General features: G+C 39.1%; 6 protein-coding genes across 6 annotated transcripts; 2 read left to right on the plus strand and 4 right to left on the minus strand.

Annotated features, from left to right (window-relative positions):
- Nucleotides 1–224: 224 nt before the first annotated feature.
- MELLADRAFT_56459 (uncharacterized protein) lies at nt 225–827 on the minus strand (the record flags this gene model as incomplete). Its single annotated transcript, XM_007411558.1, has 1 exon — nt 225–827. The coding sequence occupies one exon, from the start codon at nt 739–741 to the stop codon at nt 526–528; it is 216 nt and encodes a 71-aa protein (XP_007411620.1).
- A 3,495-nt stretch (nt 828–4,322) lies between these two features.
- MELLADRAFT_107772 (uncharacterized protein) lies at nt 4,323–5,009 on the plus strand (the record flags this gene model as incomplete). Its single annotated transcript, XM_007411414.1, has 3 exons — nt 4,323–4,412; nt 4,506–4,733; nt 4,812–5,009. 3 exons carry the CDS (start codon nt 4,323–4,325, stop codon nt 5,007–5,009), a joined length of 516 nt encoding a protein of 171 aa, XP_007411476.1.
- Nucleotides 5,010–6,958: 1,949 nt separating this feature from the next.
- Nucleotides 6,959–8,625, minus strand: MELLADRAFT_36888 (uncharacterized protein; the record flags this gene model as incomplete). Its single annotated transcript, XM_007411557.1, has 4 exons — nt 6,959–7,927; nt 8,006–8,125; nt 8,208–8,394; nt 8,522–8,625. Coding segments are annotated over 4 exons (1,380 nt in total), but the record flags the coding sequence as incomplete, so codon positions are not given.
- A 698-nt stretch (nt 8,626–9,323) lies between these two features.
- On the minus strand, nt 9,324–11,603 carry MELLADRAFT_48878 (uncharacterized protein; the record flags this gene model as incomplete). The annotated part of the gene is made up of 8 exons (XM_007411556.1): nt 9,324–9,633; nt 9,931–10,000; nt 10,177–10,395; nt 10,483–10,546; nt 10,632–10,705; nt 10,782–10,898; nt 10,980–11,282; nt 11,370–11,603. The coding sequence occupies 8 exons, from the start codon at nt 11,601–11,603 to the stop codon at nt 9,503–9,505; spliced, it is 1,212 nt and encodes a 403-aa protein (XP_007411618.1).
- Nucleotides 11,604–17,411: 5,808 nt separating this feature from the next.
- On the plus strand, nt 17,412–20,416 carry MELLADRAFT_88192 (uncharacterized protein; the record flags this gene model as incomplete). The annotated part of the gene is made up of 3 exons (XM_007411415.1): nt 17,412–17,829; nt 18,205–19,649; nt 19,718–20,416. The coding sequence occupies 3 exons, from the start codon at nt 17,412–17,414 to the stop codon at nt 20,414–20,416; spliced, it is 2,562 nt and encodes an 853-aa protein (XP_007411477.1).
- Nucleotides 20,417–21,467: 1,051 nt separating this feature from the next.
- MELLADRAFT_72190 (uncharacterized protein) lies at nt 21,468–23,470 on the minus strand (the record flags this gene model as incomplete). The annotated part of the gene is made up of 7 exons (XM_007411555.1): nt 21,468–21,966; nt 22,071–22,320; nt 22,387–22,917; nt 22,980–23,097; nt 23,168–23,216; nt 23,304–23,371; nt 23,454–23,470. Coding segments are annotated over 7 exons (1,095 nt in total).
- Nucleotides 23,471–23,743: the final 273 nt, after the last annotated feature.

Raw genomic sequence — 23,743 nt, forward strand, 5'->3', positions numbered from 1 at the left:
GCTCAAAGTATATTATACCTGCAGGCAGCCATTCACAACACATGCCAGGAGTCTTGCATGAATTTTTCTCTTCTTATCAACTATTTTCATATGCAGTTTGCATTAAATCTATATAAGATATCTACTACAACCCAATCCTTAACTTGTAAATCATTCAAATTTCATTTCAATCATTCACATTAATACAAACTCTAAACTTTAGTCCAATTTTGATTCATGCTATTAATACTCAATAAATGAAAATGTACATTACCAAAAAAAACAAATTGAAAAAGAGATCTAATGTATAAGAGATAATCAAAGAGTTTGAATAGATACATTGATATATTCCAAAATGATAAAAAGTAAAAAGTGAAAATTAAATCAAAAACTTGAAAAAAGAAACAGGTCAATATGCAGTTACGATTAGTATTAAAAAGAAAGAGTATCAAAGATAAAAAAAAGTTACAATCATTAAGCATATCCAAAATCAATAAAAATCAATAAAAGAAAAACTCCATCATGATGAATAAAAGACCAATTTGATCATGCACCTAATCTGTTCATTTTCTTTTTAGCTTCATTCAATTTCTTAGTAGTAGAATCAATTTCATTTCCAAATTCATCCAAGATTTCATTTTGTTCCATCAACTCATTATTAATCAACATACCAATCATCTTTTGTCTTTGTAAGATTTCAGTTAAGGATTTCAATTTCGTATCTTGTTCTTCTACAATCTTTGTATGTACTTGATAATCCATTAAAGCTCGATTATCTAATCCACGTGTCACAGCTGTTTCTTCTGCTACTCCTGTTCGACCTCCTCCTCCTCCTAATACTCTTGTTGTAGGTGGTCCTCTTCCTGTTCCATTTACTCCTAATAATTCGTTACGTTGCTCAGAGTTTTCGATTGGTACTTCAACTCGGCCACGTGATGCCACACCCGCTTGGGTTCTAGCAAAGACAGTGAGTTTAGAAAGCTTCTCACAATCATCTTGTAAGCTAGTCACCAACTTGGATCTTCTTTCAAGTTCTCCTTGGCTCACACTTGCCAAAACCTTTTTCCCATTCATCTTGGTCCCGTTATTCGGTGCTGAAAACTGTTGAAGACTTTTAAGCAAATCCCCTACCCGAGCAGTAACAGAGACTAATTGACGTTTTGCCTCCACACTTAATCGATTTGATTCTCGTAACTCTGAACTTGCAGATGATCCACCTGGGTTCGAAAGTCTTCGTTGAATGAGTTGATTTCTCTCCTCAAGTAAGGAATAAATTTCTCTGATCCCAGCCTTGAGATCGTTATGCTCAATAAGCCAAGTCTGAGGGGTGAAACGGTTCGATTCTTCTGATTGAATAGTACCAGTTGAAGTCGAAGACGTTTGAGGTCGCTCATAATCCAAAAATCGACTCAAGGAAGGACTCTGAGCAATAACGGTCCTAAAATCTTTGTTAATGATAATCGACTTTAACCAACGTTCAAGTGATTGTTGACGTTCCAAAAGTTTACTTGGATCAGGAATAGAACCAGATCCAGTGAGATAACCAAAGACACCTCTAGTTTTAGGTGGTAAAGGTGGTAAAAGAAGTGTTGAAGAACTTCCTCGATCAAGTTGTGGAGCCTTTTCAAGTTCGGCTGATAATTCTAGTCGTAATTGTTCGAATTCAGAATATCGACGTTTGACTATATAAGCCTTCAACCTCGTGGTGATCTCGATTGGGTACTAAGATAGGAAATGATGTAAGTGATGGCGTTGACTTTGGAATTGAATGACAGTTTGACTTACTCTGACAAATGTTTTTTTATTTTCAGTTACTATTTCATAAGATTTGATGTATAGAGATTGAATTTCGAGCATGGTTCATAGGTCAGTGGTCTTGTGGAGCTTGGTGAATGAAGATATTGAGAAGTAGAAAATGAAGATGAAGATGTTCAAAATCGAATGAGATGACCAAAATTAAAACTTGGACTTAGTATTTAACCATAATCTCAAAACTTAAGAGATAAAACCCATACGTGTACTTAACGGTACCTTAACCAGTCAGGAGTCAGAGTAGCTAGGTGTAGCGGTTCTTGATCCCACAAAATGCGGATCTGGAATGACACACAATATCCTCAAAGCAAAACACACTCGCCAAGTCTTTCTTTGTGTGAAGAAAATCAATAAACCAACTCCAGAAAATGTTACAAAATAGCGCATTTCCCTTCAACTCAATTTTTCTATGGTAAGATAACCAAAAAAAACCTGCGAGTAGAAAATAATGGACATAAGATTAAAACATGATAACATCACCAGTTAATCTCAGTAAATTTTGTGAATTCGACTACAAGAATTATTGTGTTTTGTTTGAAGATTAACTCAGATAAGACTCTCATGAGATCTACTTACAAATATTTCTTCAAAGACTTCCACATCACTTCAACTCTAATACATAAGCTTTTCATTGATATCTGAATGGTATATATATAATCATTGTGTGATATGTATCTCTTGATAATTAGGATAATAAGATGGGTGAAAGATTTTCAGTGATGAATTTTTGAAATTTTGAAATTTTGAAATTTTGAATTTCCTGGATATTAGGGGCTCTCAAACCTGACCCGGTTTTCAAAAACCCAGTTGACCCAGTAGGACCCCGGAAAGCTCCTGGAGAACAAACCGTCCTCGATCCATTCCGGCCCCGGCCCTCACACTTTCACTATTTGCCCCGAGGAGAGGTGGGTTAACATGGATTTCTCGGTGGTAGGAGAAGCGCCTTGATCAGGGCTCTCGATTACATATACTTTCAGTTCTGTACCACGTGTAATCACCGAGATATCCGTATGTAAGTACCCGACCCGAGCCGGTATGGATTTTCGTCGGTCTGGGGGGGCAAAAGTTACAAATCACACATTTCCCAAGCCACCAGTCATGTTCAGGGTCAGACATGTGTACCATCTGATAGCCCTCGTTGAGGCGCATCTTTTGCACCTGTCACATCTCTGGTACCATGTGACATGACTTCACAAAACACCGGTATCCGAAAACCCCCTCAGGACGGTTTGTTCTCCAGGAGCTTTCCAGGGTCCTGACCCAGTTGACTTTTTGGCAGTAACTTTGTATATAAATTTGACATTTATTGACAGCTCCCAGCCAAAAACTCAACTGGGTCAACTGGGTTTTTTCAAACCGGGTCAGGTTTGAGAGCCCCTATTGATATTTTGCGGAACTGCTTCAAGATAAATAAATCGATTTTGACAAACAATGGAAAAAATGAAAACAAGTTGAACAGCTGTTTAGACTGGTCACTTTCAGTAGAAGCACGTCGTTACATCGCCAATCTGGCCATCTTTGTCGTGGGGCTTACCTTTGACGATGTGTCACCCCCATTCCCTTTATAACAATACCCTCTGCCTACTTCAAGCTCCAAAGACCACATGGAAAAATTGGACATTTAAATTCAAGGGCGAGCTCTGTGTGGTCTCTTCGGAGTCGCAAGCCGCCACCCCCCCCGGCCCCCTCCGGACGGAGATATCCTCACTCATCCTGAGATTCGAGAGCTATGCTGAGCTCCGAGCGAGCAAGAATGCCAATGCTATGAATGAAACATAAAGATCCGTCAAGGTACTTTCACAATGATTTGCTCTACATTGATCACACGGAGATTCACTTCTTCTCCCTCTAACATCGCCACCGTCACAAGGTTTAATCAATCCAAGCGGTGAATTCCTCGCCTCCGAGGAGCATTGACAAGAGCTACGTTAAGAAACAATTGATAATAGGTTTCATCGATTGTTGATGAAGGTTTTTGATGATTCGAAATTCGGTTTCGTGGGAGTAGAAAGGAATTATTGGTGGTAAGATATTCCAGACCTCGTCAAGTTTAGTATCATTTTCTACTACTGATTACTTGGAGAGTGGGATCGGAGGCGTTGAGCAGGACGAAGTTTTCACAGCCACGATCACTGGCACTGCAGTGACAGAGTTTCTAGGTCTTTAAAAGAGTAGGCTTCATTTGCATCTAGTGTTTCTTCTCTTCATTAGTTTATTCGTCTCTGGTTTATCCTCTCAGCCTGATTAGTGGTCTGTTTCCTCCTTCAATCAAATTTGACAAATTATCAAATCCTTATTATCATTGCTTTACATTATCTTTGATCATTGATTCAGGTAAAAAAATCCACATCTGATCTTCTTGTCGTTGTGTACTGCTTTCAAGTCCATTGAGTTTGAAATCCATATTGAGGCTTTCTTTATTTTCTCCATTTCCTTGATTTTATATTACGTTTCGCCTGCTTTCTATCTCTGTTCCGCATCACAGTTCATCGATTCCATCATCTTCAGAGCACTCCTCGACATCCAACATCATGACATTCTCCTTACAAGTGAAGAATCTTGTGTGGGCAGCCGTCGGTATTGTTGTACTCCTTGTGACTCAAGTCCAATCTCAGGGTCGAGTAAGTTTCTGAGTCCAATCAAAATCTCCTATCTTAGCTTCGTCTGTTGACCAGAATGACTCCACTTAATTCATATGATCATCTCGATTTCAGGCAATCTGTCAAGGTGCCTTACTCAAGGGATATGTAACCCCTAATCAGAGGTTGTTACCACCGATGTGGCAAGGAGTTACTGCGTCTGGATCTGGCCAATGTCTCTCTTCAAAAGCATTTGCTTTAGGTACTCAGCCCAACTTTGCAATCACCTCAACTGGACCTTTGACGTGTGCGGACAGAACATATTGTCCTAACCCCAGTAACTCCGCAACAAATCCAAACACAGTAAGGTTTTGATTACAATGTCAATCACTCATCTCAGCTTTAGACCTTGACCATCATATCAATGATCTGAATTTCTAGGCCATCTGTGAGGGGAACACACTCAAGGGATATGTAACCTCTAATCAGAGGTTGTTACCACCGAATTGGCAAGGAGCTACTGCATCTGGATCCGGTCAATGTCTCTCTTCCAATGCATTTGCTATAGGTACCCAGCCTAACTTTGAAATCACCGCAAGTAGCCAATTGAGGTGTGGAAACGGACCAAATTGTCCTTAGTTGAAAGCTAATTGATGTGAAGGCCCTTTTTATTCGAGTTTTTGACACCTTCAAAGTTTTTGTTTGTTTTGTTTTCGTTTTTGATCTCTAACCTATCATTTGAAAGTTGTGATTTTGTGATTGTGAGCCCCCTCCACCCCAAAGGAAATCAAGCCTAGTGTTATAAAGAGATTACCTCATCAAAGACTCTAAACTGAACAGTCTCAAACATTTCTACTCTACCCTCACCACCTATTTCATTTTGTTTCTCATTTTTTCACTTCACTTATTGACTTTTTGAAGAAATTTGACGCTTTTATATCCTATATCAATCTTTCCAAGCAATGAAGGTGGGAATCTATCATTCAAGGCTCAACTATGCTACTTTCTGTGTAGTGGAAGAGCCTTTGAAAGTTGGAATGGGCTTGCAAGATCCCTGACCTCTTCATTATTATCCAACTTTGTATACTCCTCAAAATTAATGGTTCTTTGTCTTCAGTGCAAGATACAGCCAGCTCCTCGAGAGCTGCCTTTGCTTAGTTCAGGAATTTATCAGCCATTAAGATATCGCTTGGTATAACTGCACCGAGGTCTTACAACCAAAAATGTGATCACATTATAACCTCTAATAAAGGAAAAACAATAAAGTATGTGTATAGTGCGTGGAACCAAGTCGTTGATGTATATCGAAAAAATGCCATTGGTTCTCACAAACGCTGTGAATACTCGAACGGTTATCCATTTGGCCCCGCTGAGTCATATTCCAGAATCCAGACCCCTTTGTGCAAACTTCACATTAAAGTCATCACAATCTTTTTTCAATCCTTCACTTCCCAATCAACTCAATCTCAGTTGACAGTCCAAAGACCTCTTGTCCTCTGCATATTATAAAGTACTTCTCCTAAACTTTCATAACCTGTTCCAAATCCACAACATAAATAAACGTCATGTTTTTATAAATGGAAATCAATTTCAAGAATAACCCTGAAACATTATGATTTCTTTCCAAATAAATATGTATACAAGGATTTCTCTGATGAATAGATGAGAGATATCCAGAAACTTGTAAAAAAAATCATGTCTTAGATGAGAGATATCCAGAAACTTGTAAAAAAATCATGTCTTGGTATAAATTTATCATCTTTTTCCTACGATGAAAGTATTCCAGACCAAAACTTTGATCGGCTGCTCAACCCCACAACTTCAAGTGTCAAGACTCAAGCTCTAGTAATCGTTTACAAATGTATGATACCTTGGTATGAATTACAACCATTTGATTTCACCCACTACACACTTGAAGAAAGATTCACACAAGAAAGGATTGATGATTTTACCCATTTGAACTTTTCATCTTTACAACCTTTGAGTTTTTTGACAATTTTCTTACACATTCAACTAGTCTTTAAACTTTCTGAATTTGGTGAAGATGAAAATAAAAAAAATGAGAAAAAAAGTTGATAATCTTTGATTTTTTAATTTTTAATTGTTTTATTTTATTTTAGTTCAGAGCAAAAAAAATAGTTTAAATCAAAACAACAAGAGATAAGAAAAAGAAGAAGAAGAAGAAAAGCAAGCCAAACAAAAAAAGAAAATAAAAAAAAGAAAAACCCATTCAAATAAGGGGCCCAATCAATATCAAAAAAAAAGAAAAAAAACATATATATATATATAATCATCTTTCTCTTCAACTTTGTATGATAAAAATTATGTACTACTAATCCTTTAAAACGTTTTCTTCATTTAGTGTTTTTTCTTTTCGTAATGCTTTAAAATCAAATCATCAACATGAATCATAAGACTTTAATTTTTCTTAATGACCAAAAAAAAACGAAAACGAAAACGAAGATGAAAAATGAAGATGAAAGATGAAGAATGAAAAATGAAAAAGGAAAGAAAAAAAAAGTTAAAGTAAGAAATGCTACACGAATGTTTTTTTAAAAATCAAAAACAATAGAAAAGTCAAATCGGCTTTACTTATTAAGAATCCCATTCCCATTCCCAATCGAATTCCCATTCGAATTCCCATTCCCAACACCACAATTCCTCTCATCAAACAAATCTTTCCTCTGATCAAACAAATCTTTCCTCTGATCAGTCTTCCTTAACCTTTCCAACTCGAATTGCATTTCCTCACACACTTCCTTAATCGAACTTCTTTCCCAATTGCCACCCAAGAAACCCGTATACAACATTGTCATCCCAAAACCTCCAATCAAAACACTCAATAAAGTGAAGATCCAATTCAAAAAACTTAAAGGTTGAAAACTTGCAGCAATTGAAATTCCAGGTACCAAGACCAAACAAATCCCAAACAAACATAATTGAAAACTTGATGATCTTTCGGATGATCTATACTTGGTCATTAAAGCAGATAACGAATTATTTAAATGTTCGGTTGTTAAAGTAGGTGGAGGTGATGTATGATTCAAATTAAGTTTAGTAGAAGTCGAAGTCGATGATGAATCATGATTTAATTGATTTTCAAGTATCGATTCCATCGAATTAGGATAAATCGTAAACGTAGCTTGTAAAGCGAAATGATCTGAATAAGAGTAACCAAACACTGGAATCGGATCGGTTAAAGTCACATGGCAATCATCACAATTGATGACTTGATCATCTATAAACTCAGTTTGACATCTACCATGTTTGTCTCGTTGAGTGATCCGTTTAGCTGCCGGTCTAAATAAAATATAATCTAATCGTTTCCCAAACCCTTTGGCTCCTCTATTCGCTGCGTTTTTAGAAGCCGTAAAGGTATTGATCAACGAATCACATGTGATACCTTCTTCTTTAATCGCATTTCGATAACTTGCTTCGTTGTTAGTGATACATGAAAGATTAGTAGGATGTGAGGATTGCCAAGAGTCTCGTAGTTGACCATGAGCTTGTAAGATAGTGATAGGTAATGAAGACGGTACCGAGTTCAAGTCACCGCACTAAGACCGAAAAGAAAAAGTAAGATCATCAGGGCTCAGATGAAGTAGGATGAGTTAAGGGGATCGATGAGTGCTTACAACAAATACTGTCCTACCGCGTTCAGCAGAAGCCTTGGCCAGTTTTCCAAGTTCCCATGCTTGAGCAGTTCGATGAGCACGTTTCCATTCAGGTGCAGGTACATCATGAGGAGCATAAAGCTAAGAATAAGAAAACCCCCCAAAAAATCAAGATAAGTGTTTTGAAAAGAGTTGAAACGTTTGAACCAAAACAAAAACTTACATGTGTTGAAAAGACTTCGACTTGACCTACCAAAGGTACATCTAACAAACAACTACCAACCGCTTTACCCACAAAGAAATCCCCTTCAATAAAATGTAATGCATGACCATTCAAAGCGTATGCATAAAAATGACTTTCGATAATCGGATATCTAGAAAGGATCGCCAGACCAGCACCTAAAGCAGCACTAAAGATTTCAAGAAGATTATCGAATATAAAAGAAGATTAAGTTTTTTTTCACAAAAAAAGATGATTCGTGTTTACAAAACAAAAAGAAGAATCAAGCTTTAGAATTAAAGGAGTGATTTGTTTACCTATGAAACCATTTACTATAAATCAATCCACCTTCTTTAGCTCGATCTCTAATAACACAAAAATCATGATAAACCCATAACTCTTGTAAAGCCACTACATCATATAAACCAGTTTTATCATCAATGAGAATCTTAGTTGAATTAGAATTAGATCGATGATGATGATGATGATGATGTTGATGATTAGATTCGATTGGATGATGATTTGTATTATTATTAATAGTTGAAACAGATTTCAAATTATTAGTAGGTTGTAAATCAGAAAAAGCTTCAAGTGAATTGATAGATGGGTTTCTAGAATGATTGGTAGAAGAATGTGCTAAGAAATCTCCAATCGCATGAATTCTTTCTAATCGATGTGATGAAACATATTTTAATCCCCTATAAAGTATCAATCTGAATCAGTGATTGTCTCTTTGAAGTAGATTGAGTTTTTTTCGATTAGCTTACCAACAATTAAGAGTTAAGAATGTCAGTTTGATTGAATTATCATAATTTGCAGTTTGATGATCCATGCTGAGTGGTTTGGTGAGTTGATGAGTTGATGAGTTGGTCAACAGGAAATCGAAATGAGAAATTCAAAACTGCATACAATTGGGTCAACAAGCAATCAACTGAAGGAAAGTAACCAAAGTAAATTAGAAAACTGTATTGAGTTGTATTTGGTCGTGGCTTCTCAGTTTAAACTTGAAAATTCACAACAAGCTGACTAACCATGAAAGTCATTAATCAACCATTCATTCATTCATTCTCAATACTGATCTTCATCACTTTCACATCTCAACTTCAACCACCTCATTATGGTCAATCAAACCTTTTGATTTCCACAAATCATATAATACTCATATATGCAAATCTAAATAAATATCAATTAAAAAATAACAAAACATCATCTCTAACACCACAACCCGAACCCAACCAACAAAACAAAACCCAAAAAAACAGATCAAAAATCCACTCCCCTCTCCCACCCCCTCAAAACTAAATATCTCTTTTTCTTTGATTCCTACGACGAGTCATTAATTCAATATGCATTCTTAATGCTTCATCTCTTGCTCTTTCTGTCCTAAGTCTTTCCCTTTCTACTCTCATCTCATAAGCAATCATGGGATCTATGAAAAATCAAAATCAGTGTAACAAACAAAAGCCCCATCACGTTATAAAATTTTCCATTAGCCAAATCAATGATTTGATGATCCAAAAAAAACAAAAGTAAGAATAAGATTTGGTAGGCAAAAAAAATCATATTCAAAAGTCAGTAAATTTCAACCAAGTTTCAAGTCAAGAAAAAAATAACCAATTCTATTACAAAAAAAACAGATTTTCTTTTATAAATCTTGAATCCAAGTCTTCATCAAATCTCCCCAAAAAAAGAGAAAAAAGAAAGGAGTCAAAAAGAAAATCCTAACCTGCTCTTGCACCTGCCCATGCTGCTTGATGTAAAACATCCGGAGGCATCCCATGATGATGTCCTGTTGGCTGTCATTGACAATGTTCAAATAGATTAGATGGAATTAGACGAATGGATTAACAAGATCATCAGGTAAAGGAAAATATACATCAGCTCTTAGATTCATCATATCTTAGATGAAGTACAGGTAAAAGAAGAACTGATGAATGAAGAAAAACTTGATTGAAAAAAGATTATCACCTACAGCACGTGGTACAGGATCACGACGAAGTGCTTCTAACTCCGCTTTACTCAACACTCCTTCTGGATTAGTAGAAGTAGATTGGTTTAACTTTTGGTTGGCCACTCTCAATGCATCTTCGATCTCTTTATCATGTCGAGTTTGTGTATCATCCCATAATGGACATTTCGCTTTGGGATCAGGTGTCATTCCTTGTAGATTAGGTCCAGCGTTCATGAAGTGCTATTTCGCCATAAACCAATTCAGGCAATTCAAATCTTTTAGAAATCTGATTGAACTGAGCCAATGTGTCGAGAGATTATCACTTACGTCGTATCCAGTCACAATCTGTTGACATACGTAGCACGATAGTGTTTGACAATGCATACATCGCCTGTTTTGAAGATTAATCAATCAAACATGAACACATATCAGTCAAAGAAGTGCTTCTATAAAAATTTGAATCAGATTTAACCAACATCTTATTACATCCACTTTCCTTTACAAAGCATTGACGACACTTTGGACATTTCCTAATCAATGCGTCTGTCATCTGAACCAAAACCCCAAATCAAAAAAAGTCAATAAATTAAGCACATGTGAAGTTTCCAGATGATGTGATCACTTACCGCTTCTGCTAGCACATGAATCGAATTGATCTTCGCATCTTCTATCCTCACTTCTTCACAGGTTTTAGGAATATGACTTGCTTTTTTACACTGTCTACATGTTTCTTTCAAGCATTTCTGTTCAAAACCACAAGGTCAATCAAACCCAACGGCCAACTCCAAATAAATTGAAGATATCAAAGAACGTTTCACACCAACCTGATTTCCACATCGAAAGACCCGTTCAGATGGATTCTCAATAATCACAGCCCATACACAAAACGGACATTTCTCTAATCCTTCGATATTAGCTTGATCAAGACTTGCTTCTAATTCGATTTGTTCTAGCCTTTTTAACATTTGTAGGTTTAAGACTTTCGAAAGTTCAGCTTTGGAAAAGATCGATGGACAATCTGATGTATCCATACATCTGATATCAGCTTTATTACTACCGATTTGAACATCCGCATTTCTTTTGACACAATCGTTACAAAATAAATGTCCTTCTGGACATTGAATCATCTAGGTAATCCATCATATCCAAAAAGATATCAAGGTTAATCAAAACTGTTAAAAAAGATTCGATAGAAACACATCAAGAGGACTGACCCTAACGAATCTAAAGTTGTCATAACAACACTGACATTCAAGTAAAAGACCTCTCGATTCTTCCGATGCTTCTAAAGCCTTTTCTCTCTCTTCTTCAGCTCTAGTTTGAGAAAGATGAGCAGCACGAGCCATAAGCCAATCAAATTCAGCTTGAAATTCAACACCAGCTTGAGCCGGATCACGCCAAATATCATGACGTGGTAAGGTTCGTTTTGATTTGTTTAAAGGGATCATTCGTTCTTCTTCCGGTTTACCAAGTTCGGTTTCTAAATAAATCCATGTAGGTGCCAGATGTGATTTTTCTGAAAGAGTTTGTTTAAGAAAACTAACGGGGATGAATGGAAAGTATTGAGATAAGATCTTGATAGCGACGGCTTGAGTTAGATAAGTTGGATTCTCTCGAACTGATTTGGTCCATCTTTCAAGACCTGATTCATATAATTTTGTCATCTCATCTTTGGTTTCTTTTTCTTTGGCTTCTTCTTCTTTCTCAACATCAGAAGAAGATTGAGTTTGATTAAGTGTCTCGGATGTATCTTTTGGATAACTAGGTTGTTCAAGTATATGATTAACTACATGAAGTATACGTTGTTCGGTGCTTTCTACATTCGCAGGTTGAGAATGGTAAAGTTGAATAGCAAATTTAGGTTCCACATCAGGTATAATTTCATGAATCTTGGTAATGATTTCGGTCTGGGTTAGAACCTTGGGTTTGAGTGGAGTGTTGGAAGTAGAAGTACTAGCGATTGGTAAACCGTCTTTGTCATCAGAATGCCGAAAAGACAGAGATCCCATCAGATTTCATACTTTACAGAGCTTTAGAGTGAAAGGGAAGACAACTGACCAGATCCACCCGCTTGATTGTCTTTATCGAGGGATCGTCTATGTTTCTTAATCTTAGAGGTAGACGCAACCGAAAGCACACAAGGAACCTCATCATTATCATTATCATCGTCACTACAATCTATATGTAGCACTCGTTTCTTGCCTTTTCGATCGATCTGGTCGGTCGCAACTGGCTCTTTAGAAAAATTCGTTTGCATAGGTTTGGGTTGATGATCAAGTTTCTTAGGTGTTTCAGAAGGATGAAATGGTAATTCATCAAACCGGACCGCTTTTTCTTCATGAGGTTTTGTTAAAATTGGTTCTGAGTTATTTTTCAAATGATCATCTTGTTTTCCAGCCGTATCTAATAAATAGTTTATAGACTCTTGAATCTATAAAGAATTGGTTCAGAAATCAGTAAGGTGTTAGGATTGTAAAACGAAACCATCAAGCAAATCACGGAAAAGAACTCACTATTTCTCCATCCTTTGGTTCTTGATTTCCGTCCCGAAGTGCTTGAGTATATGAAACTTTCCAAGCATTAATCAGATCAGTTCGTGAAACTTGACCCACGAAAAATTCTTGAAGCGCGTCAAAGATGGCTTTAGGAGGCAAAACTTCGTTTGAACCTTGAAGGATATCTGGATGAAGTTGAAAGTTTGACATTCCAATGAATAAAGTATGATGATCTTGATGATTGATTTGTTGATAAAGAAGCCTTTGATAGTCTTGAACTTGATTTCTTTTTAATAAACGGTTCGGTTTGAAAGATTAAAGTTGGGTTGATAAACACTAAGCTGTAAAAGAATGAAGGACAAGATATACACAAATATAAAAAGTTTGGTTTGAATTGTTTAAGGGTTGAGTAGAAATCGAATGGTTGAAGATTGAAAAAAGAAAATCAAGAAAGTCTGTTGATCTGATGAAAATGAAAATTTCAATTCAACTCAGCAAAAGGGTTTAACACTCTCCCTTTTTAGGATTGGCCCATGAGCTTCTCTAACAACCATCACCACTCAAATCAGAGTCACTCTAACATTGCCCATTGTTCTAAGACTCATCACTCACAGTCATCAGATACCAATCCTTTCACACTAGCAATCTTAATATGTAGCACAGCTAAAGATCTTATCCCTATGTATCAAATTGCAGATCACCAGTCCTACTTCAAATAATGTGATCAAGTTTTAGATATTGAAAATACACTTCAGATTCTTGGTCAAGGGGCATATGTAAATCTTAAAAGTGTCAATCAAATTGATGAACAGGAGAATAGAAAGGTTTCCTTTGAAGCCAAGCATCTGGTCATTCATCAGCCCTTTCTTAAACATTGTAAGATGATCAATGTGGAGGTCAAAGTTTATGAAAGGAAGTCATGGTTTCTTTGTATGAATAAACAAAAGGAAATGTTCCTGTGTAAGTTGAATACCTTTTACATAGCACAAAGGGATCTTGGAAATGAGGTTGAGCAATCTTAGGTCCAGGAGTTGTCTGTAGCCTTATGGTCTCGCTGCCCACATGCAGCCTATGTTTTGGCAGACACATGTTTAGCCACCCATAAAGTGATGTTGGACAGTCTTCACTTCCAATTGTCTTTCAATTGTCTGGTTTTTGATTTTCCCTCAAGACTGACCAAACTCTTTTGCCTCAAATCATTCTGGCAAAAAATTAATATTTTTGGTGATCACTCTCCAGTATACTACTGTGTCTAGACTCTATCTCAATCTTGAATGTGGATATGTTGCAACTTTACAGTGGTCACTGATTCTTACCAAAAAGAAAATATCAATTGATTGAGTCCTGCCTGTAGCATGACCTCAGTATGGGGATCAAGGGAAACAAGTTGTGAACCCATGATCTTATTAAAAGTTGTTTTTCCATTCTATGATGTTTTTTGGCTGTGTGTCATTTTTTGTTTACTATTTCAATCTTGTATATCTGTTGCAAGGCTTGCTTTCTTTCTCCTCACCTATCAAGAAAAAGAGTGCATTTTTCAAGACTTTTCTGTACCAACATTGATTATTTGATTTACCTACATTGGTGTTCACTTCCAAGACTATCAATCTTTCCATCAGGTCATGTTGAGCTTTTTACTTACAAGCTAAACTCTTTATTATCTCTGTGCCTGCTAGGTACTGATTCTCTACTTTACCTCTGCCAGATTTCTTCCTTAAAGTTATACACTCCCTCTTTTTTCGTTTATGTTACTTCTCTCAGGTTGAAGCTCAGGTTGGCATACCCAAGGAGCTCAGAAGGAGTCATGCTGATAGTTAATTGCACAGTTTACAATTATCTTGACTTATTATAGTGAATGATTTTGAGATTTGAATCCTTCACTTGGACATCCACCTGTCTTATCACCATCATCAGCACAAGAATCACCCCATGATTACTTCAAAGCAGCCCAGTCAGAATCCCTTCACAAGTGGAACTCTCATCTTAGGATTATTTGTTCCTCAAATGGCTTCCTCACTCATTGATATGCCTTCATTGACTTATGGTAGTAGACATCACCAAATAGCTGCTAGAATTACTCAAGACCTATCTTTGGAATAATCATCAGAATCAAAGAATCACTTACAGACACAGTATAGCCAGCCTGGTCATCTGGAATCAGAATATAAAGACCCTGATAGCTGTTCAGTTGATCAAAAATCCAAAACACCATTCTCCACAAACTCCTGCCCACCAGATGCTGTTAAGATGTGTTTTGTTTGGACTTCTATATACAAGGATCAAACTCTCTTATCAATCATATGGAAAATTTCCAACAAGCCTACACTGCTTACATAGGATCCAGTAGTACCATTGGAGATATTGACCTCAGTCCCAGACAACAACTGCTCATTTTTTGAACTCAAAATGGTTCAAAGTGCTGGATGCAGTAGCTGATATCACCACTCTGGAGTATAGTGAGTTTGTAACTGCCCTGAGGGCTGGAATTGCTAATCCAAACCCCTACATCTTTGGATCATGGTAGGCCTGTGTCTGGTTTCTGTGATAATGGCACATTTTTCTGTGGGCAAGTAACCAAACAATCATTTTTCTTTGTCCACTGCAGGATGGGCCTATTCAACCTGAATGATCTCACACTGAAACCACCCTGGGCTTGTGCTTTATGAATCCAACCAGAATGGCTGCACCCATGATGGCATTCTTTGTCTCTAGTATGATTAAACATATCTCTCATGCCACCATATACCAGATTCTATTCACAGATTCATCATCTGATATGACCTCAAATCTACTGAATGTGCCAAATACTTAGTTGTCAACAGCAACTACACAGTAGATATCAGCCCAGAACTAGTCAATCTTGATTGTACCAATTTATAATGATGCCACCAGATATGTCACAAACAATGTTTCTCTAAAGCTGTGAAAAGTCATATCATTTCAATATCCATCCTCATCAAATACTTTTCAAAAATATAAATTCCTTCCCCATTTTCAAACAACTTGATATGGATCCATCACCAAAGACGTTCAATCTCACATGTGAGGCAATAATCCTTACAAAAACATTGATTTTATTTAAAAAAAACTTGATCCAAAAAATGTATGGAAAAAAATCATGTAAAGAAACAACCAGCTACAAAAGCTGTCAAACATGTTTCTCACTTTACAAAGTATCTTTAGAAAGCTCATCTGGTAAACACACCTCTAGGTGCTCAAAGATGATAAAATCCATATGTCTTATCTCATCTTTTATTCAAAGTTCAGTTCATTTATGGTAATCATAATATTATTTTCATTCAAATCTTTTCTTCGCAGATTGGTGAATCAGTTCCATCTCTTGTTGCACCCAATCTGCTCACTCTTCTAATGCTACTATTTTTGATGAAGCTCTTCTCAAATTAGTTTGAAGATCCTTCAAACATGAGTATATACATGTGTACCTTTCCAAACATAAACAAAGATTGCTGCCTGAGGCTTAGCTGATCGAGCATCGCAATTGGTATCCTGTTAATGCTCTTACATCACTTGTGAATCTGTTAATGTGACATTGGATTCTGAACAAGCTGTGGAGAATGTTGAAGTTATAGAATCCAATTCCATACTTCTCGAAGACAAAATTATCATCATCAGTCGCAACCCACGCGGGGCTTGGCCATTTCTATTTAAGCACCGGTGAGATGAGCAGTGTGTGTGATTTTATCAACTCAAATGAGTGCGAGAAGTCTTTGTGTCATCTGACTCTGAGATCAAAAGAGCTCTTGGGAATGCCTGTCTTCTCATCATTCCAGGCAGAACCATGACATCCCAATTGTTTTTACGCGGTCTCTGATACATGGCCAAAGCTTTCGAGGAATTGACGCCGACGACGCAAACCTATTCGCTTCGAGTAAGACGAGTGTTGCAATGCTGGGGTATAATTTCCCTACATTGCGAGACGGAGAATGGAGAATGGCCCTGAGCTGGACAGTCCATTTACGACTAGATTGCCCTGATTTTTAGTGGATAGGGAGCTTACATTCAGAACCGGTTTGTATGGCAATCCGGACCAAGCCATTTGAGTGATCTGATGTTTTTTTGACCTTTCCATACTGCCATATCTTCATCGAATACCGGAGCAAGGAATGACAGTCATCTACTATTCGGGTTGGCCGCTAAGACTAATGATCATCAACTCATACTCTTTGTTTTGGCCCAGATAGCGGTTTCTGATTTACCTTCCGTACCGATGCGAAGCAATGGACGATATAAAAATAATCACAAAATTGATAGTTTTGATAGGTTTGACAACACAATTTAATTGTTGGAGGACGAAGTTTCAAGGTCCTGTTGATTGATGATCTGATGAAGATGGCAAGTTTTCTATTCGGAGGCACCCGCAGGAAAGCTTGATATGACTATCGAAGTTTTTTTTTCGGATTGCTTTCTTCCTATCATTATTGCATTCCAGGGCGGTTGTGAGTATGTATCAGGTGGACTACAACTTGAATTAAAGGCCTCATCGCCTTCAGTTCCTTCTGTCTTACCTTTTTCCTTCTTGTTCTTCGTCTCATTTCTTTCCAAAGTAAACTCATCTCAGTCATTTCATCAATTCAACCCTCAGTGCGCCTCAGCATTTTTCATCAGTTTGGACATTCTATCATCATTCTCATTCTTGCTTCCAGTCATTACTATCAGTTAACCTTTTGTCAGTGTGGTCAACTTAATCATTCACTCTGTCATATCCTTCCCAGGATTCCTATCTTTTACACTTTATCCACAATGGATCTGTTGATGTCATCGCCCCCAGAATGCTTTAGCATGCATCAGATGACAACCCCACCTGAGGCTCAAGATATGCCCACCAGTGTTCATTCAACTCCACAATCAACACAATCACTGCCTCGTTCAGTCTTTTCAACCTCCTGCAGTATCTTTGGAGGATCTCCTCCTCAATACCATCAACGCTCAATCAGTCGGAACAGTGCATCTGACGATCAATCGCTTCATAATGAATCCGTCGATGAGGCCGACACCACCATTCGTGGGCTAACTCGAACATTATCAGTAGTATCGATCCCGATCTTTTTCGTCAACAAGCGGTCGAGTTCTGGATCTGAAGCTGTCGGATTAGGTTTTGACCACTTGGATCCTACGCCCAAGTCAAACCAAATTCTTACCGATTCCAGCTCATCACATTGTCAGTACACGCCACTTTCTTCTCTCCGAAGATCCTTTCTATCCTTTCATTTCATTTTACTCTTCACCTTCATCGCCTTCCTTTTTGCCATTTCTTTTTTATCGGTTATACATATGTGTATTCCATGTCCTCAGACTTTACCATTTACCAGGCTGGGCATTGTACATGTAGCATTGCAAATGCAATCAATCAAACGCACGATATTATCCTGCATGATTCTTTCCCCGTCAATTTCATTTGGCGGACCTGGGATCCTATCACAACCATTTGAAGAAAGCTTTGATCAGTTTACATAATCAGTGACTGCACCGCCGTGTTGAACGAGTACTTAACTTATTTTGATTCGTACCCTATTTTGTTTTGGGCTTTCTTCAGTAGTCGTTGAAGCGAACAGCGAGTGTGCTCGCGTGTCTCGAAATTTGTCTACATCTTCCACATCTACCACCGACTCTGAAGGCTCCTTGCGACGGTTGTCAACCTACTCTGGATTGACCACAGGATCCACTGCTTCTAGCTTTTATACTGAGCCTCCAACACCCTCTGACGGAACCTTCGCAGCCTCGCAGCCTGGTGGTCATAGCAACCCAATTGGACACGAACGCGAAAACAGTGAATCAAGTGCATTCAGCATCAGCGCGTACTACGGAAGTTCAGACTGCACAGAAGAAACTCCAATCGAGACCCTCAACACACTACTTGCCCCAATCGACATCTGTCACATAGACCAGCAACCTATCTTGCCTCCCTCCCCGCTCAAAACAATCATCCCGACTTTGATCTCGACGCCACCTACTGATCGTACTCCGACACAAGCTTCCCCTAAGAAGTCCTCAGATTCTGCTGACACCCCGCGAACCAAATTCAAACCGAAACAGCGAAAGCTCTTTGGTAACGAATATCGTTGGCCAGCTCAAGGAGAAAAAAGTGGCGTGTCCGTTCAATTGATTGACCCACCTTGTCCTCCAGATGCACTTGTCCATACGCATACGGAGTTCAACGGCCCCACTGATTTTCATCTAGCACAATCATACCAGAAATCGACACCTATCCCTCATCTCAAGATTAGCGTCCCAACGGGCTTAGACCAACGTCGCGGATCACCACCACACGCCCCCTTGCGCGTTGTCCCGTTTCCGCAGGAGAATTCGCGCGAGCTTGATATAGAAAGCGCTCGCACGGCCTTGACTAATCACAACATCATCACCCTCGTTCAACGTCCATCTTTAGAGTGCATTTCTCCTTCGTCATCCAGCACTATGTGCCAACAAGTCTTACACCCTTCAACTGTCTCTCCTTCATTCTATTCAAACCCGTCTACAGCTGTTAGTTTTCAACAACCTAGAACGGACTCTAATGTGTCTCAGTATGCATTTCCTACTTCTCAAGACCACGACAGTTCAGATCTACCAGTTGGCGAACTTTTTCGAACACTTCAAATTTGGTTTGATCAAGAAGGTTTCCGTGAAATCGCCCCCATCTTCACATTCGATCGTTATAACCCCGAGGATGACCTGTTGTACTTTACCACCCAACGCGTTGGTTATCCGTTTCATTACACCACCTTCCAACAACTTCCTGCTCTTCGTAAGGTTGTAGCACCTGATTACGAAGAAGCTTATGCTCTCCTCGAGGGTAAGAGTTCACGGAATGCAGCTGGCCGTCGAGACTTTCTTAGTCGTCAGGCAAGCCTTGATATGAAAACACCAGGAAAGTACGTGGTTGAGGATACTGAGGGTAAAGGAGGAAAGTGGATCTGGAGACTAGTCTACGAGGTTGAAGATCGTAAGAGTTTGATGGGAAAGCCCATGGCTGGTGAAAGAGTAAGTCCTTTCAATAGCTTCGCGCCGAGTTCCATTCATCCACTTACCTAATCTCCCTCCCTGCTTAGGCTTTCATTCCTATCACTTTTGCCTGTTCGCCTGAGATCCTTGATCCCAGCCATGCTCGCAAGCCAACTCTAATGAATGCCATCATGAAGAACATGGGTTCAAAGACTTTAGCACTGGCTTTGGATGCCGATGGTAGGCCTAAGCCACGACCTCGCGGCAAGTCACTCATGGGCCACCAACGTCGAGATCGGTCAGACTCGTCTACACGTCTCATTGGTACCTCGCCACGTTATCCACCAAGCTCTAATTCTTCAAACTGCGAGCTCGTCCCATCTCCTCAGACACCTAAATCAAACAAGACTAGCGCAGGCACGCAGAATGATGACGAGCTCTCGCGAGCACAAGCACATTTCTTCAAAACCATCTCGCCCGCCTCTTCCAGTCGACTGAGACCAAACACTGCTCAAGCTACTGGTGATCCTCGACGCAGTCTTCGTCGACCCAAGACCAGTGAACATCTCCGCCGCCCGGTCACCGCTGATCCGTTTGCACCACCTCTACCTACTCGACCTATCATCACGCCTGTGTTCGGTCTTGCTCCTCAACCCACTCGGGAAACGCCTAATACGATGGGAAATCGATTTAACTATCGCCCTAAAACAGCAGATCAACGTCGGCCCGTCACCCCGAAGGCTAAGATCGATATCCAACGGATCGCTGCCGCTAGTCTCTTCCACCCTGTTGATTTGAGGCATTGATTAGCTTCTATATCTTTCTGTTCATCTCTCTAATTGGTAATCCTTTTTTGTCCTCGAAGGTGTTTTAGTTCGTTTGTTTAGCACTTATGATGAGAAGCGCCGTTTTTGAATATGTAGATTTTTTACTTTCACTGTTCTAAAGTTGAGACCTTTACCACTTGATTTTGTTCCTTGTAAATACTCTTTTTTTGAATAGTCTCAGTGTTAGTAGTACATACGTATTTGCGTGATTGTCGTTGTGTCTTTAGATCTGGGAGACTAATCCTTTGAACTCCTTCTCCTTCATCTCTTCTTTTTCTCTTCTTATCCAATCATCATCAAACTTTTACCAATCATTTTTCTTAACTCTCCATAAGCATTTTGACATTTTTTTCGAACAATTTTACCAAGCCTCTTTCTCTCTTTCTTCTTTTTATTTACTTCTCTGTTTAACAAAAGTTGTTTATACTTTGTTTTCTACAATCTTTCATTATTCTACTTTATTGTTTTTTTTGATTAATCCTTTCTTTATTAAATGTATGTGATACACCACAAAACAAACAAAAAGGAAGGAGATTTCAGTGAAAGTCCTTGAATGATCGATCGAAAAAAACCTTATCTTCTTGTTTTCTTTTGCATTACTTGAATGTCTTTTTTTCTTTTTACGTTCTTTTTTGGTTCAATTTTCTTGTTCATTCTTTTTGATAATTCCTTTTTTCTCTGTATATGTAAACTTGAAATTTCTTCCTTTGATCAAAATCGATGTTGTGGACAAACGAAGTGTGTGATGAGTCTATCATCTGTTCAAGCATCCAAATTCTAAAGTTGATAAACATCATATCGAATTAGTTAGACTATACGTGAACTAAAATCGAATCAATACGTTGAATTTCAGTAGACCAGATCTGAAGGAATAATGAGCGCCAAGATAAATTATAACGCAGATCTGATCAAGAACCATGCAGAGCGCGCCAATCGAGCCAAGACATGCGATAGTTCTGACTTGAAAGATCATGGCAATCTGGAGCGCTTAATGGTCGATTGTAATGATCGTTTCCAAGTAACAAAGTCTATGGTCAACTGCGCCTTTGACGCTAAGAATAATACACGAGCTTGATATGCACAGGTATCATACTTACAACACCATTTCTGGGATGCATCAACAAAATATCCAATTATAAATCTCTCCCGTTAGAATATTGGAATTTTTTATCCTTCTTGGGGCGATATTATTTAAGATAGTTACGCCAAGTTGTGATACATGTTCGATCGATGAAGACCATAAAGCTTGTCTCTTCTGACATGCTGCACCACATAAAGCTCTTGTTCAATTCAAAGTACAGGGTTTCACTGTCTCTAGGGAGTCAATCAGTCGAGCTTAATGATGCAAATATCGATCGACGGATATGTCCTATATATTTGTGAGATCATCATTGGACTGGAAATACTTTTTTTTTCAAGACGATTCCGTAAACTACAACATGTACCCGTATTCAACGCGAAAGACCTAATCTCATATCTGGAACAGCAATCGGAGCCTGATAACGTGGTTGGCGAGCACGTTTCTCTTCCTAAAAATTATCAAAGAGGAGAACAAATGTAATGCCATCGATGAAATCAGACAAAACTCGGGTTACAAGCTTAAAGAAGACATAAAGACGAGCAGACAACTTACTATTGAGACATCCGTATCTCCATACATCAATAGTTGTCCAGCTTTGGGTGTGACTTGACTGCTTTCAACTTTATAAGGTTGGACTGGAGTAGGTGGTACAACAGGGGCTGGTGCAGCTTGGCTAGGCGTGGCAGCTGGGGGTCCAGGGGGAGGAGCAAGGGGCGTGCTTAACACGCCGGGTGGTGGTGGACCTCCTGGTGGTGCAAATGGAGGTGGGTTACCCATCAGGCCGGGTGTGCCAGGGTTCATGCTAAGTAGGGTAGCAAAAGATCAGATCAGCCAAGACTTAGCAAAGTGGATACCAATGATTGCTTACGGTATTCCTGGAAGCGGCATCATGCCAGGTGGTGGTGGCATACCTGCCGGTAGCATCCCTGGTGGAGGGGGGAAAGGCAAGCCAGGGGGAAGAAGGCCGTGTGGCATTGGCGGCATTCCCATTCCTGGAGGTGGGAACGGAAGAGAGCCAGGAGGAGGCATCATTGGAAATCCTGGTGGAGGCATAGGGGCGGAACCAGATGTGAAGAGTCCAGGAGGTGGAACTGATGCCGAAGGTGGTCCCCCAAGAGCAGGTGGTGGAACACCGTATGGGAGAACGGGAGGTCGAACAGGTGCTGTATTCGATATCCCGTTCATTAAAGCGCGATGCTGTTGTAGTTGAGCCTTGAGATCTTCAGAAGTCAAAACACCGAGGAAAATCTTTGGACGTTTTCGTTTATGAGTTTCGGGATCGACTCCCATAGCTTCGGCCTTGCGACGTTTCCAATCAGCCAAGTCGTTGGCTGGTACACCTTCCATACCATAAATCTCGACATCGAATGTATCGCGACCAGGTAAAGCATTTTCGATCCTGAAGAAAATGAGCGATCAATTCCGGCTGACAATGCAGGAGACATATGGAAATGCTGATACCTATCTGTGGGTAATTTATGTACTTGATCGATATGGACAGCAAGTCCACCGGCGGTATTGAGACGTCTGGGACAATTTGGGCATCTGAAATGTTTGGCTTTTTGGTGTTGGAGAAGGACTGTATTTTGAATCGAGTTATGAGTCAGTAATATCCAAAACATGCGAAGTCGCTTAGTGGAGGATCATACCTTTGGCATCCTCAAACTCTCTCTCACAATACCAACAGAAGACTGCTTGCTGAAAAGAGTTCAAACCAAGTATAAGCTCCAAGTATTATCAAAGTAGTTCTAGTACGACGAGAAGGGTTTCAAGGTAGGTTCTTACTTGTGCTTTTCGTAATTTCTTCTTTTCAGCCTTCGTACGTTTCTTGCTCGTGGGTTTCTTGGCTGGCACTGAGAAGGGGGCCGGGTGAGGATCGATCAGTATAAGGCTTGGATGCTTTTTTGAAAGAGTGATATCGGATTCGTGACTTACTCTTGAATGAAAGTATGAATGATGAGGACTGACTGGTTTATAGCGTTCAGTGATGGAACGGTGAACCAATGCGATCTCAAGTGAACTTCAGTTGTATGCGTTGACCGATGAACCCTCGCTATGTGCATTTACAGATGCTTCTCTCGTTATAAGCATACTACATAAACACCATCTATTCTGATTGGTCTCTGTGATCTCACTGAGTCTCAAGATGTTGGATAGTGAAGGATAGTGATCTTCAATTTGATACATATGGCTTGATCCCACCATTAGGAATCGCATTTCTTAGA

This window comes from Melampsora larici-populina, assembly GCF_000204055.1.
Source record: "Melampsora larici-populina 98AG31 unplaced genomic scaffold MELLAscaffold_25, whole genome shotgun sequence".
Lineage (NCBI taxonomy): Eukaryota > Fungi > Basidiomycota > Pucciniomycetes > Pucciniales > Melampsoraceae > Melampsora > Melampsora laricis-populina.